Source organism: Oncorhynchus masou, unplaced genomic scaffold (assembly GCF_036934945.1).
Source record: "Oncorhynchus masou masou isolate Uvic2021 unplaced genomic scaffold, UVic_Omas_1.1 unplaced_scaffold_532, whole genome shotgun sequence".
Taxonomy (NCBI): domain Eukaryota; kingdom Metazoa; phylum Chordata; class Actinopteri; order Salmoniformes; family Salmonidae; genus Oncorhynchus; species Oncorhynchus masou.
In genome coordinates this window covers 326,645-344,144 of record NW_027011729.1, presented here as the reverse complement: position 1 = coordinate 344,144, position 17,500 = coordinate 326,645, and the positions used below count along the sequence as shown (strand labels likewise).

The following is a 17,500-nucleotide window of genomic DNA, read 5'->3' as shown; positions in this document are numbered from 1 at the left end:
GCTTATCACCACCAGAATCACTGTTACTATCCTACACACACACACACACACACACACACACACACACACACACACACACACACACACACACACACAGTGGAGATTTAGGAACCGTATACAATGACATTATCTCTAAGAATATAACCTAATAGAACCTGTCTAAGCAGTAGCTGTTCCTATATGAGTGACTGACCTGCCCACCAATAGCAGCTGTTCCTGTGTGAGTGACTTACCTGCCGACCAATAGCAGCTCCCGTTCCGAGGCGTACGTGCGGTACTTCTTCCAGATGTCCATGGTGAAGAGCGTGGAGGAGGAGTTAAAGATAGAGGTCAACGATGACATCAGAGCCGCCATCATCACTGCTATCATCAGCCCCCGCAGACCTACACACACACACACACACATGGAATCATCAGCCCCGCAGACCTACACACACACACACACACACATGGAATCATCAGCCCCACAGACGTACACACACACACACACACACACACACATGGAATCATCAGCCCCGCAGACCTACACACACACACATGGAATCATCAGCCCCACAGACGTACACACACACACACACACACACACACATGGAATCATCAGCCCCGCAGACCTACACACACACACATGGAATCATCAGCCCCACAGACCAACACACACACACATGGAATCATCAGCCCCACAGACCTACACACACACACATGGAATCATCAGCCCCACAGACCTACACACACACACACATGGAATCATCAGCCCCACAGACCTACACACACACACATGGAATCATCAGCCCCCACAGACCTACACACACACACATGGAATCATCAGCCCCACAGACCTACACACACACACACACACACACACACACATGGAATCATCAGCCCCGCAGACCTACACACACACACATGGAATCATCAGCCCCCACAGACCTACACACACACACATGGAATCATCAGCCCCCGCAGACCTACACACACACACATGGAATCATCAGCCCCACAGACCTACACACACACACATGGAATCATCAGCCCCACAGACCTACACACACACACACACACACATGGAATCATCAGCCCCACAGACCTACACACACACACACATGGAATCATCAGCCCCCACAGACCTACACACACACACACACACACATGGAATCATCAGCCCCACAGACCTACACACACACACATGGAATCATCAGCCCCACAGACCAACACACACACACATGGAATCATCAGCCCCACAGACCTACACACACACACACACACACATGGAATCATCAGCCCCCACAGACCTACACACACACACACACACACATGGAATCATCAGCCCCACAGACCTACACACACACACATGGAATCATCAGCCCCACAGACCAACACACACACACACACACACATGGAATCATCAGCCCCACAGACCAACACACACACACACACACACATGGAATCATCAGCCCCGCAGACCAACACACACACACACACACATGGAATCATCAGCCCCCACAGACCTACACACACACACACACACACACACATGGAATCATCAGCCCCGCAGACCAACACACACACACACACACACATGGAATCATCAGCCCCACAGACCTACACACACACACATGGAATACACACAGGTTAGGGTTAGAGGTTAGGATTAGGGGTTAGGGGTTAGTGTACGGGTTAGAGGTAACCCTTATTGACTCGTTTTAATCCACATCCTCATTCAAGGCACAGGGCTGAGGGTTCAGTTCTTGTCAATCTGGTGTCTATTCCAATTCAAGCCAACCCCATGGTATTGTCTATTCCGATTCAAGCCAACCCCATGGTATTGTCTATTCCGATTCAAGCCAACCCCATGGTATTGTCTATTCCAATTCAAGCCCATGGTATTGTCTATTCCAATTCAAGCCAACTCCGTGGTATTGTCTATTCCAATTCAAGCACATGGTATTGTCTATTCCGATTCAAGCCAACCCCGTGGTATTGTCTATTCCAATTCAAGCCCATGGTATTGTCTATTCCAATTCAAGCCAACCCTGTGGTATTGTCTATTCCAATTCAAGTTCATGGTATATTGTCTATTCCAATTCAAGCCCATGGTATTGTCTATTCCAATTCAAGCCAACCCCACGGTATTGTCTATTCCAATTCAAGCCCATGGTATTGTCTATTCCAATCCAAGCCCATGGTATTGTCTATTCCAATTCAAGCCAACCCCACGGTATTGTCTATTCCAATCCAAGCCTGTGGTATTGTCTATTCCAATGCAAGCCAACCCCACGGTATTGTCTATTCCAATTCAAACCCATGGTATTGTCTATTCCAATTCAAGCCCATGGTATTGTCTATTCCAATCCAAGCCCATGGTATTGTCTATTCCAATTCAAGCCAACCCCACGGTATTGTCTATTCCAATCCAAGCCAACCCCACGGTATTGTCTATTCCAATCCAAGCCTGTGGTATTGTCTATTCCAATGCAAGCCAACCCCACGGTATTGTCTATTCCAATTCAAACCCATGGTATTGTCTATTCCAATTCAAGCCCATGGTATTGTCTATTCCAATTCAAGCCAACCCCACGGTATTGTCTATTCCAATCCAAGCCAACCCCATGGTATTGTCTATTCCAATTCAAGCCCATGGTATTGTCTATTCCAATCCAAGCCAACCCCACGGTATTGTCTATTCCAATTCAAGCCCATGGTATTGTCTATTCCAATTCAAGCCCATGGTATTGTCTATTCCAATTCAAGCCCATGGTATTGTCTATTCCAATTCAAGCCTAGCCTGTGGTATTGTCTATTCCAAGCCAAGCCTGTGGTATTGTCTATTCCAATCCATTCTACACCACCTAGAGACATTCTACACAACCCAGAGAAATGACTAATACATTGTACACCACCCGGACACATTCTACACCACCCAGAGACATGACTGATACATTCGACACCACCCAGAGACATTCTACACAACCCAGAGACATGACTAATACATTCTACACCACCTATAGACACATTCTACACCACCCAGAACATTCTACACCACCTAGAGACATTCTACACCACCCAGAGACATGACAGATACATTCTACACCACCCAGAGACATTCTACACAACCCAGAGACATGACTAATACATTCTACACCACCCGGACACATTCTACACCACCCAGAGACATGACTAATACATTCTACACCACCCGGACACATTCTACACCACCCAGAGACATGACTGATACATTCTACACCACCCAGAGACATGACAGATACATTCTACACAACCCAGAGACATTACAGATACATTCTACACCACCCAGAGACATTCTACACCACGCAGAGACATGACTGATACATTCTACACCACCCAGGGACATTCTACACCACCCAGACATGACTGATACATTCTACACAACCCAGAGACATTACAGATACATTTTACACCACCCAGAGACATGACAGATACATTCTACACCACCAAGGGACATTCTACACCACGCAGAGACATGACTGATACATTCTACACCACCCAGGGACATTCTACACCACCCAGACATGACTGGTACATTCTACACAACCCAGAGACATTACAGATACATTTTACACCACCCAGAAAATGACAGATACATTCTACACCACCCAGGGACATTCTACACCACCCAGACATGACGGATACATTCTACAACACCCAGAGACATGACTGATACATTCTACACCACCCAGATACATTCTACACCACCCAGAGACATGACGGACACAATCTACACCACCAAGAGACATTCTACACCACCCAGAGACATTCTACACCACCAAGAGACATTCTACACCACCCGGAGACATGACGGATACATTCTACACCACCCAGGGACATTCTACACCACCCAGAGACATTCTACACCACCCAGAGACATTCTACACCACCCGGAGACATGACGGATACATTCTACACCACCCAGGGACATGACTGATACATTCTACCCCACCCAGAGACATTCTACACCACCCAGGGACATGACAAATACATTCTACACCACCCAGAGACATTTTACACCACCCAGACATGACGGATACATTCTACACCACCCAGACATGACGGATATATTCTACACCACCCAGACATGACAGATACATTCTACACCACCCAGACATGACAGATACATTCTACACCACCCAGACATGACTGATACAATCTACACCACCCAGACAAGACTGATACATTCTACACCAGGCTTTTACACATACAGCATTACACACACCCACTCACCGCTAGGCATGAGTTCGATGACCAGTTTGGGGAAGGCGATGTTGGAGCAGCCCACCTCCGCTCCACACACCCTCACACACTCTTCTGGGTCCACACACCCCACCGAGTCTGGAACACACAGTTATTACCCTGGTTTTAATGTCTATGATTATTATACACACCATTAATACCCTGGTTATAATGTCTATAATTATTATACACACCATTATTACCCTGGTTATAATGTCTATAATTATTATACACACCATTATTACCCTGGTTATAATGTCTATGATTATTATACACACCATTATTACCCTGGTTATAATGTCTATGATTATTATACACACCATTAATACCCTGGTTATAATGTCTATAATTATTATACACACCATTATTACCCTGGTTATAATGTCTATGATTATTACACACCATTATTACCCTGGTTATAATGTCTATAATTATTATACACCATTATTACCCTGGTTATAATGTCTATGATTATTATACACCATTATTACCCTGGTTATAATGTCTATGATTATTATACACCATTATTACCCTGGTTATAATGTCTATGATTATTATACACCATTATTACCCTGGTTATAATGTCTATGATTATTATACACCATTATTACCCTGGTTATAATGTCTATGATTATTACACACCATTATTACCCTGGTTATAATGTCTATGATTATTATACACCATTATTACACCAGCAGTATGGTCTCAGAACAGCTCCCCTCCTAAAGGACACCAGCAGTATGGTCTCAGAACAGCTCCCCTCCTAAAGGACACCAGCAGTATGGTCTCAGAACAGCTCCCCTCCTAAAGGACACCAGCAGTATGGTCTCAGAACAGCTCCTCCTAAAGGACACCAGCAGTATGGTCTCAGAACAGCTCCCCTCCTAAAGGACACCAGCAGTATGGTCTCAGAACAGCTCCCCTCCTAAAGGACACCAGCAGTATGGTCTCAGAACAGCTCCCCTCCTAAAGGACACCAGCAGTATGGTCTCAGAACAGCTCCTCTCCTTTGTAAAGGACACCAGCAGTATGGTCTCAGAACAGCTCCCCTCCTAAAGGACACCAGCAGTATGGTCTCAGAACAGCTCCCCTCCTAAAGGACACCAGCAGTCTGGTCTCAGAACAGCTCCCCTCCTAAAGGACACCAGCAGTATGGTCTCAGAACAGCTCCCCTCCTAAAGGACACCAGCAGTCTGGTCTCAGAACAGCTCCCCTCCTTTGTAAAGGACACCAGCAGTATGGTATCAGAACAGCTCCCCTCCTAAAGGACACCAGCAGTCTGGTCTCAGAACAGCTCCCCTCCTTTGTAAAGGACACCAGCAGTATGGTATCAGAACAGCTCCCCTCCTAAAGGACACCAGCAGTATGGTATCAGAACAGCTCCCCTCCTAAAGGACACCAGCAGTATGGTCTCAGAACAGCTCCCCTCCTAAAGGACACCAGCAGTATGGTCTCAGAACAGCTCCCCTCCTAAAGGACACCAGCAGTCTGGTCTCAGAACAGCTCCCCTCCTAAAGGACACCAGCAGTATGGTCTCAGAACAGCTCCCCTCCTAAAGGACACCAGCAGTATGGTCTCAGAACAGCTCCCCTCCTAAAGGACACCAGCAGTATGGTCTCAGAACAGCTCCCCTCCTAAAGGACACCAGCAGTATGGTCTCAGAACAGCTCCCCTCCTAAAGGACATCAGCAGTATGGTCTCAGAACAGCTCCCCTCCTAAAGGACACCAGCAGTCTGGTCTCAGAACAGCTCCCCTCCTAAAGGACACCAGCAGTATGGTCTCAGACCAGCTCCCCTCCTAAAGGACACCAGCAGTATGGTCTCAGAACAGCTCCCCTCCTAAAGGACACCAGCAGTATGGTCTCAGAACAGCTCCCCTCCTAAAGGACACCAGCAGTCTGGTCTCAGAACAGCTCCCCTCCTAAAGGACACCAGCAGTATGGTCTCAGAACAGCTCCCCTCCTAAAGGACACCAGCAGTATGGTCTCAGAACAGCTCCCCTCCTAAAGGACACCAGCAGTCTGGTCTCAGAACAGCTCCCCTCCTAAAGGACACCAGCAGTATGGTCTCAGAACAGCTCCCCTCCTAAAGGACACCAGCAGTATGGTCTCAGAACAGCTCCCCTCCTAAAGGACACCAGCAGTATGGTCTCAGAACAGCTCCCCCTAAAGGACACCAGCAGTATGGTCTCAGAACAGCTCCCCTCCTAAAGGACACCAGCAGTATGGTCTCAGAACAGCTCCCCTCCTAAAGGACACCAGCAGTATGGTCTCAGAACAGCTCCCCTCCTAAAGGACACCAGCAGTATGGTCTCAGAACAGCTCCCCTCCTAAAGGACACCAGCAGTATGGTCTCAGAACAGCTCCCCTCCTAAAGGACACCAGCAGTATGGTCTCAGAACAGCTCCCCTCCTAAAGGACACCAGCAGTATGGTCTCAGACCAGCTCCCCTCCTTTGTAAAGGACACCAGCAGTATGGTCTCAGAACAGCTCCCCTCCTAAAGGACACCAGCAGTATGGTCTCAGAACAGCTCCCCTCCTAAAGGACACCAGCAGTATGGTCTCAGAACAGCTCCCCTCCTAAAGGACACCAGCAGTATGGTCTCAGAACAGCTCCCCTCCTAAAGGACACCAGCAGTATGGTCTCAGAACAGCTCCCCTCCTAAAGGACACCAGCAGTATGGTCTCAGAACAGCTCCCCTCCTAAAGGACACCAGCAGTATGGTCTCAGAACAGCTCCCCTCCTAAAGGACACCAGCAGTATGGTCTCAGAACAGCTCCCCTCCTAAAGGACACCAGCAGTATGGTCTCAGAACAGCTCCCCTCCTAAAGGACACCAGCAGTATGGTCTCAGAACAGCTCCCCTCCTTTGTAAAGGACACCAGTAGTATGATCTCTATTATTGAATCTCTTGATCCTCTCCCTGAGAATACCTGGTTAGTTACTTTTGATGTTGAGTCGTTATACACTAATATTCCACACGAGGGCGGTATTGAAGCTATGGAACATTTTCTTCTGCAACGTGACCCTAATGAACTACCTTCCAGTCCCTGCATTATAACAGTGGCTGAAATAGTACTCACACACAACTATTTCATGTTTCTACATGATTACTTTATTCAGACGAAGGGTACTGTGGAGAGAGTAGCAAGTTTTAAGTTCCTCGGCATACACATCACAGACAAACTGAATTGGTCCACTCACACAGACAGCATCGTGAAGAAGGCGCAGCAGCGCCTCTTCAACCTCAGGAGGCTGAAGAAATTCGGCTTGTCACCAAAAGCACTCACAAACTTCTACAGATGCACAATCGAGAGCATCCTGGCGGGCTGTATCACCGCCTGGTACGGCAACTGCTCCGCCCTCAACCGTAAGGCTCTCCAGAGGGTAGTGAGGTCTGCACAACGCATCACCGGGGCAAACTACCTGCCCTCCAGGACACCTACACCACCCAATGTTACAGGAAGGCCATAAAGATCATCAAGGACATCAACCACCCGAGCCACTGCCTGTTCACCCCGCTATCATCCAGAAGGCGAGGTCAGTACAGGTGCATCAAAGCTGGGACCGAGAGACTGAAAAACAGCTTCTATCTCAAGGCCATCAGACTGTTAAACAACCACCACTAACATTGAGTGGCTGCTGCCAACACACTGACACTGACTCAACTCCAGCCACTTTAATAATGGGAATTGATGGGAAATTATGTAAATATATCACTAGCCACTTTAAACAATGCTACCTTATATAATATTACTTACCCTCCATTATTCATCTCATATGCATACGTATATACTGTACTCTATATCATCGACTGCATCCTTATGTAATACATGTATCACTAGCCACTTTAACTATGCCACTTTGTTTACATACTCATCTCATATGTATATACTGTACTCGATACCATCTACTGTATCTTGCCTATGCTGCTCTGTACCATCACTCATTCATATGTCCTTATGTACATATTCTTTATCCCCTTACACTGTGTATAAGACAGTAGTTTAGGAATTGCTAGTTAGATTACTTGTTGGTTATTACTGCATTGTCGGAACTAGAAGCACAAGCATTTCGCTACACTCGCATTAACATCTGCTAACCATGTGTATGTGACAAATAAAAATTTGATTTGATTTGATACTGCTATGGGATCCCCCATGGCTCCTAACTAAGGGTACTGCTATGGGATCCCCCATGGCTCCTAACTAAGGGTACTGCTATGGGATCCCCCATGGCTCCTAGCTAAGGGTACTGCTATGGGATCCCCCATGGCTCCTAACTAAGGGTACTGCTATGGGATCCCCCAAGGCTCCTAACTAAGGGTACTGCTATGGGATCCCCCATGGCTCCTAACTAAGGGTACTGCTATGGGATCCCCCATGGCTCCTAACTAAGGGTACTGCTATGGGATCCCCCATGGCTCTTAACTAAGGGTACTACTATGGGATCCCCCATGGCTCCTAACTATGGGTACTGCTATGGGATTCCCATGGCTCCTAACTAAGGGTTCTGCTAGGGGATCCCCCAAGGCTCCTAACTATGGGTACTGCTATTGGGATCCCCCATGGCTCCTAACTAAGGGTACTGCTATGGGATCCCCCATGGCTCCTAACTAAGGGTACTGCTATGGGATCCCCCAAGGCTCCTAACTAAGGGTACTGCTATGGGATCCCCCATGGCTCTTAACTAAGGGTACTGCTATGGGATCCCCCATGGCTTCTAACTAAGGGTACTGCTATGGGATCCCCCAAGGCTCCTAACTAAGGGTACTGCTATGGGATCCCCCATGGCTCCTAACTATGGGTACTGCTATGGGATCCCCCATGGCTCCTAACTATGGGTACTGCTATGGGACCCCCCATGGCTCCTAACTAAGGGTACTGCTATGGGATCCCCCAAGGCTCCTAACTAAGGGTACTGCTATGGGATCCCCCATGGCTCTTAACTAAGGGTACTACTATGGGATCCCCCATGGCTCCTAACTATGGGTACTGCTATGGGATCCCCCATGGCTCCTAACTAAGGGTACTGCTATGGGATCCCCCATGGCTCCTAACTATGGGTACTGCTATGGGATCCCCCATGGCTCCTAACTATGGGATCCCCCATGGCTCCTAACTAAGGGTACTGCTATGGGATCCCCCATGGCTCCTAACTATGGGTACTGCTATGGGATCCCCCATGGCTCCTAACTAAGGGTACTGCTATGGGATCTCCCATGGCTCCTAACTAAGGGTACTGCTATGGGATCCCCCATGGCTCCTAGCTAAGGGTACTGCTATGGGATCTCCCATGGCTCCTAACTAAGGGTACTACTATGGGATCCCCCATGGCTCCTAACTATGGGCACTGCTATGGGATCCCCCATGGCTCCTAACTAAGGGTACTGCTATGGGATCCCCCATGGCTCCTAACTAAGGGTACTGCTATGGGATCCCCCATGGCTCCTAGCTAAGGGTACTGCTATGGGATCCCCCATGGCTCCTAACTAAGGGTACTGCTATGGGATCCCCCAAGGCTCCTAACTAAGGGTACTGCTATGGGATCCCCCATGGCTCCTAACTAAGGGTACTGCTATGGGATCCCCCATGGCTCCTAACTAAGGGTACTGCTATGGGATCCCCCATGGCTCTTAACTAAGGGTACTACTATGGGATCCCCCATGGCTCCTAACTATGGGTACTGCTATGGGATCCCCATGGCTCCTAACTAAGGGTTCTGCTAGGGGATCCCCCAAGGCTCCTAACTATGGGTACTGCTATTGGGATCCCCCATGGCTCCTAACTAAGGGTACTGCTATGGGATCCCCCATGGCTCCTAACTAAGGGTACTGCTATGGGATCCCCCAAGGCTCCTAACTAAGGGTACTGCTATGGGATCCCCCATGGCTCTTAACTAAGGGTACTGCTATGGGATCCCCCATGGCTTCTAACTAAGGGTACTGCTATGGGATCCCCCAAGACTCCTAACTAAGGGTACTGCTATGGGATCCCCCATGGCTCCTAACTATGGGTACTGCTATGGGATCCCCCATGGCTCCTAACTATGGGTACTGCTATGGGACCCCCCATGGCTCCTAACTAAGGGTACTGCTATGGGATCCCCCAAGGCTCCTAACTAAGGGTACTGCTATGGGATCCCCCATGGCTCTTAACTAAGGGTACTACTATGGGATCCCCCATGGCACCTAACTATGGGTACTGCTATGGGATCCCCCATGGCTCCTAACTAAGGGTACTGCTATGGGATCCCCCATGGCTCCTAACTATGGGTACTGCTATGGGATCCCCCATGGCTCCTAACTATGGGATCCCCCATGGCTCCTAACTAAGGGTACTGCTATGGGATCCCCCATGGCTCCTAACTATGGGTACTGCTATGGGATCCCCCATGGCTCCTAACTAAGGGTACTGCTATGGGATCTCCCATGGCTCCTAACTAAGGGTACTGCTATGGGATCCCCCATGGCTCTTAACTAAGGGTGCTACTATGGGATCCCCCATGGCTCCTAACTAAGGGTACTGCTATGGGATCCCCCATGGCTCCTAACTAAGGGTACTGCTATGGGATCCCCCATGGCTCCTAACTATGGGTACTGCTATGGGATCCCCCATGGCTCCTAACTATGGGTACTGCTATGGGATCCCCCATGGCTCCTAACTAAGGGCACTGCTATGGGATCCCCCATGGCTCCTAACTATGGGTACTGCTATGGGATCCCCCATGGCTCCTAACTAAGGGTACTGCTATGGGATCTCCCATGGCTCCTAACTAAGGGTACTGCTATGGGATCCCCCATGGCTCTTAACTAAGGGTACTACTATGGGATCCCCCATGGCTCCTAACTAAGGGAACTGCTATGGGATCCCCCATGGCTCTTAACTAAGGGTACTACTATGGGATCCCCCATGGCTCCTAACTAAGGGTACTGCTATGGGATCTCCCATGGCTCCTAACTAAGGGTACTGCTATGGGATCCCCCATGGCTCTTAACTAAGGGTACTACTATGGGATCCCCCATGGCTCCTAACTATGGGTACTGCTATGGGATCCCCCATGGCTCCTAACTATGGGTACTACTATGGGATCCCCCATGGCTCCTAACTAAGGGCACTGCTATGGGATCCCCCATGGCTCCTAACTAAGGGTACTGCTATGGGATCCCCCATGGCTCCTAACTAAGGGTACTGCTATGGGATCTCCCATGGCTCCTAACTATGGGATCCCCCATGGCTCCTAACTAAGGGTACTGCTATGGGATCCCCCATGGCTCCTAACTAAGGGTACTGCTATGGGATCTCCCATGGCTCCTAACTATGGGATCCCCCATGGCTCCTAACTATGGGTACTGCTATGGGATCCCCCATGGCTCCTAACTAATGGTACTACTATGGGATCCCCCATGGCTCCTAACTATGGGTACTGCTATGGGATCCCCCATGGCTCCTAACTAAGGGTACTGCTATGGGATCCCCCATGGCCCCTAACTAAGGGTACTGCTATGGGATCCCCCATGGCTCCTAACTAAGGGTACTGCTATGGGATCCCCCATGGCTCCTAACTAAGGGTACTGCTATGGGATCCCCCATGGCTCCTAACTAAGGGTACTGCTATGGGATCCCCCATGGCTCCTAACTATGGGTACTGCTATGGGATCCCCCATGGCTCCTAACTATGGGTACTGCTATGGGATCTCCCATGGCTCCTAACTAAGGGTACTGCTATGGGATCCCCCATGGCTCCTAACTAAGGGTACTGCTATGGGATCCCCCATGGCTCTTAACTATGCTAATTTGTATGTGGGTTACATGAAGAAACAGTCTATTTTCAACCCTCTCAAAAATGTTTTCTTGCCTCAAATCATTATTTGGAAACGGTATATTGATGATATTTTTGTTCTGCGGAGGAGTGATGCCAAACAGCTCCAGGCGTTCCATGCTTTTCTTAACTCCTGTTCTGAACATGTGAGATTTACTATGCAATCTGACACACGTCAAATCAGTTTCCTTGATCTTCTGATCTTGTGTGAAGATAATGTTCTATACACTGATCTTTACAGGAAACCTACTGATCGTAAGAGTTTGTTGGGGGTGATAGTTGTCACCCACTTCCCTTGAAAAACAGTTTGCCCTACAGCCGATTCTGTCGAATCAAAAGAATTTGCAAAAAACAATCAGATTTCGACAGCAATATGACTGAGACCCAAAGAAAGTTCAAGGAGAGGGGCTACAAGACTGATCAGATTAATATTGCCATTGAGAAAATTCAAAACAAAACGAGACATGACCTTTTTCAAGGTCAGTCTCGCAAAAAGACTCATTCTTGTATTCTAACTACCCGTTATTCAAAGTGCTCTGAACAATTTAAGGGAATTGTTCACAAACATTGGCACATTCTAAAATCCGATGATAGTATCGGTAATGTGTTTTCGGACCTTCCCTTGGTCGTATTCTCGCTGGGCAGAAGCCTCAGAGACCAGTTGGTACACTCTGATTTACCACCCCAAGATATCCCTGAACAACGTCTATTTGCGCCCCTACTGGATGGAAACTACAAATGTAATGGCTGTGCTCAATGCAATGGCACTTATAAATGTAGATCCTTCAAACACCCACAAACAGGGAAATCGATCCCAATTAAAGGTGTTATTACGTGCTCCACTAAGGCAGATATTAATCTTATAAATTGTCCTTGTGGTAATGATGTGGGTAAAACAAAGCGCAAATTAAAAGTACGTATCTCAGAGCATCGTAGCACCACTAGGTGTATAACATTTACTTACCCAGTTGCGGCCCACTTCTTGGAGTCAGGCCACTCGATTTCGTCTCTGCGTTATATTGGCATCGAACATGTCACCCTCCCTAGCAGAGGGGGTGACCTTGATAATTTATTGTTCAAACGAGAGGCTGCCTGGATCTTTAACTTAAAGACCCTTGCTCCCTTCGGTCTCAACGTAGACTTTGATCTGAAGCCATTCTTGTGATTATTGTGACTTTGCCATTGTAATTGTTTGTAAGCTTGTGTAGTCAAATTAATCTATGATCGTATGCTATCCAATTGTTGTTTGTATGCTGTTCTTTGTATGCCATTTTAATATTTGATAATTAACCAATGATATTAGGCCACTCCTGGCCATGATTACAGACCCCTGTGTCTTTTGACACTACATAAACGAGTCATCCTGCAGGTTTGTGATTATACCCTGATGAAGACAGCTTGGCTGTCGAAACGGCTCTCTTTTATTTTCTAGTTTCTACTCCGCTAGCCAGCACCTCGCCGAAATAGGTGTGCATTTCTTTTACAATGATTATTATGCACCATTATTACCCTGGTTTTAATGTCTATGATTATTATACACACCATTATTACCCTGGTTATAATGTCTATGATTATTATACACCATTATTACCCTGGTTATAATGTCTATGATTATTATACACCATTATTACCCTGGTTTCAATGTCTATGATTACTATACACAATTATAACCCTCGTTCCATTGGAAATGAATGTACTTCTGGTGAACCAAAATGTAACACTGTCGGTGTGAACAGTGGCGGTGGTGATCTTTATAACAGTGGCGGTGGTGATCTTTATACCAGTGGGGGTGGTGATCTTTATACCAGTGGGGGTGGTGATCTTTATAATTACAAAAAAAGTCGATTCTGACTAAAGCTGGATACCTTCTAGCCACGACACATGAGGCGGGGTTATAGTGTTTCTAGGTTCTCTCTCTATTATTTACTGACCCACTAACCGGACACTCCGCCCTCGAGTCCCCGGTGAGAACAGCTTCCGTTACAGAGTTCACAGCTCGAGTTACAGACAGACACGCTAGATCTCTCCGCGATACAGGATAATTAGCGGTTATTAACTATCGTTATTATTAACCGTTCGTTTTGTATTTGGGACTTTGTCTACAAAAGGACAAGATACTTTTGAAGAAACTCCGCAGAGTTGTGTCTCAAAACTGCTTCAACTGTCAACAGTTTTCTGGAGGAACTAAACGGGATCTAGGAAGTGCCTCGCTTCCAGTACAATAGAACCGAGAGAAAAGTTTTTAACCGCAGACAGACGAGACTTTTTTGAAAAGAGTCTCGTCATCAGAATAGTTGAACAAGTCACCCACGTCCGTCTGGATTAAAGCTGCTGCTGTTTGAAAAGATCCTCTGACTCACACGAACACACTTCCCCGGTGCTCGACCGGGCGTGGCGGGGTGGGGAAGTTTGTCCCGGTTTACCTGTGTCTGCGTGTTTGTTCATGAGATGTGGTTTGAGGCTCCACTGGGAGATGAACCCGTGATAATCTCACAGAGACATTTCACATTCAGCCTGTAACTATATACTTCTGCTCAATTCTATTGCGTTTTACAACACGAGGAGACGCACGGACTCAATTTGGACGACCGGTAGTTTATATGGTGCTGCTGATTAACTAGTCGGTCTCGGTTTCTTTCGGCTTTGAGGAGAAAAGTCGCCGTTTTATTTATTATAAACCTTATTCGTGTTTTATGGGACAAATCGTGGGAAGCTGGTGTACACGGATACGAATACAACATGAGTTGAGACAGTTGAACTCTTGTAGGAAAGGTTTGGTAAATCTCCCGGTTCAACCGTGGGATTGTATATTTAATGTTCTTCAGTAACACTCGGTCGGTAATATCTGTTGGGTTTATATATTATTGATCCGTCAGTGATTATCAGTTAGGTATTGATAAAGCGTAGCGCCATGGCTCTGTCTCAGGTGCAGTGTCTCGATGAGCATCACATCAACTGGCGCGTGACCGAGTCCAAACCCGAGTTCTTCTACAGCGAGGACCAGCGGCTCGCGCTCGAGGCTCTGCTGACCGGGGGGCGAGAGGCCTTTAGCAGCTACCTCAGTGAACATGACCTCCGACACTTCCTGTCTGAACCGGAGCTCCTGCGGCTGGCGCGCACCGTGGAGGCCTACCGGCCTGGAAGCGAGCACCTCAAGGCCGAGGCTGGAGCGGGCAGCGCGTCCCCGAAGGAGTATGACGGGGGCAATGGGCCACTGTCATTACAGTACTGGCCCGACCGCTCTGAAGGTTCTATACCCGACCTGGACCTGGGCTGGCCCGACGCCGTGTCATACCGAGGAGTGACACGTGTCAACGTGCACACGCAGCCTCCAGCTGATGGACAAACACACATCAAGGAGGTGGTCCGGAAGGCTATATCACAGGCTCAGAAGGTAGACTACACACAGTACAGACTATAGACTATATCACAGGCTCAGAAGGTAGACTACACACAGTACAGACTATAGACTATATCACAGGCTCAGAAGGTAGACTACACACAGTACAGACTATAGACTATATCACAGGCTCAGAAGGTAGACTACACACAGTACAGACTATAGACTATATCACAGGCTCAGAAGGTAGACTACCCACAGTACAGACTATAGACTATATCACAGGCTCAGAAGGTAGACTACACACAGTACAGACTATAGACTATATCACAGGCTCAGAAGGTAGACTACACACAGTACAGACAGACTATAGACTATATCACAGGCTCAGAAGGTAGACTACACACAGTACAGACTATAGACTATATCACAGGCCCAGAAGGTAGACTACACACAGTACAGACTATAGACTATATCACAGGCTCAGAAGGTAGACTACACACAGTACAGACTATAGACTATATCACAGGCTCAGAAGGTAGACTACACACAGTACAGACTATAGACTATATCACAGGCCCAGAAGGTAGACTACACACAGTACAGACTATAGACTATATCACAGGCCCAGAAGGTAGACTACACACAGTACAGACTATAGACTATATCACAGGCTCAGAAGGTAGACTACACACAGTACAGACTATAGACTATATCACAGGCTCAGAAGGTAGACTACACACAGTATAGACTATATCACAGGCTCAGAAGGTAGACTACACACAGTACAGACTATAGACTATATCACAGGCTCAGAAGGTAGACTACCCACAGTACAGACTATATCACAGGCTCAGAAGGTAGACTACACACAGTACAGACTATAGACTATATCACAGGCTCAGAAGGTAGACTACACACAGTACAGACTATAGACTATATCACAGGCTCAGAAGGTAGACTACACACAGTACAGACTATAGACTATATCACAGGCCCAGAAGGTAGACTACACACAGTACAGACTATAGACTATATCACAGGCTCAGAAGGTAGACTACACACAGTACAGACTATAGACTATATCACAGGCCCAGAAGGTAGACTACCCACAGTACAGACTATAGACTATATCACAGGCCCAGAAGGTAGACTACACACAGTACAGACTATAGACTATATCACAGGCTCAGAAGGTAGACTACACACAGTACAGACTATAGACTATATCACAGGCTCAGAAGGTAGACTACACACAGTACAGACTATAGACTATATCACAGGCTCAGAAGGTAGACTACCCACAGTACAGACTATAGACTATATCACAGGCCCAGAAGGTAGACTACACACAGTACAGACTATAGACTATATCACAGGCTCAGAAGGTAGACTACCCACAGTACAGACTATAGACTATATCACAGGCTCAGAAGGTAGACTACACACAGTACAGACTGTAGACTATATCACCGGCTCAGAAGGTAGACTACACACAGTACAGACTATAGACTATATCACAGGCTCAGAAGGTAGACTACACACAGTACAGACTATAGACTATATCACAGGCTCAGAAGGTAGACTACACACAGTACAGACTATAGACTATATCACAGGCCCAGAAGGTAGACTACACACAGTACAGACTATAGACTATATCACAGGCTCAGAAGGTAGACTACACACAGTACAGACTATAGACTATATCACAGGCTCAGAAGGTAGACTACCCATAGTATAGACTATAGACTATATCACAGGCTCAGAAGGTAGACTACACACAGTACAGACTATAGACTATATCACAGGCTCAGAAGGTAGACTACACACAGTACAGACTATAGACTATATCACAGGCTCAGAAGGTAGACTACACACAGTATAGACTATAGACTATATCACAGGCTCAGAAGGTAGACTACACACAGTACAGACTATAGACTATATCACAGGCTCAGAAGGTAGACTACACACAGTACAGACTATAGACTATATCACAGGCTCAGAAGGTAGACTACACACAGTACAGACTATAGACTATATCACAGGCTCAGAAGGTAGACTACCCACAGT

General features: G+C 47.2%; 1 protein-coding gene and 1 pseudogene across 3 annotated transcripts in view; one reads left to right on the top strand and one right to left on the bottom strand.

Annotated features, from left to right (window-relative positions):
- slc5a10 (solute carrier family 5 member 10) overlaps positions 1–17,500 on the bottom strand; it is a 111,754-nt gene that overhangs the window by 6,085 nt on the left and 88,169 nt on the right. For all 3 annotated transcript variants that reach the window (XM_064962332.1, XM_064962331.1, XM_064962333.1), the window contains 3 exons: positions 4,255–4,362; positions 234–384; positions 1–31 (listed from right to left, as the gene is read on the bottom strand). The exon at positions 1–31 is cut by the window's left edge and continues 138 nt beyond it. In XM_064962332.1, the coding sequence (XP_064818404.1) occupies positions 1–31; positions 234–384; positions 4,255–4,362 (290 nt within the window). The remainder of the gene's footprint in view (positions 32–233; positions 385–4,254; positions 4,363–17,500) is intronic.
- The window catches only part of LOC135535929 (protein FAM83G-like), a 54,069-nt pseudogene continuing 50,922 nt past the window's right edge, over positions 14,354–17,500 (top strand).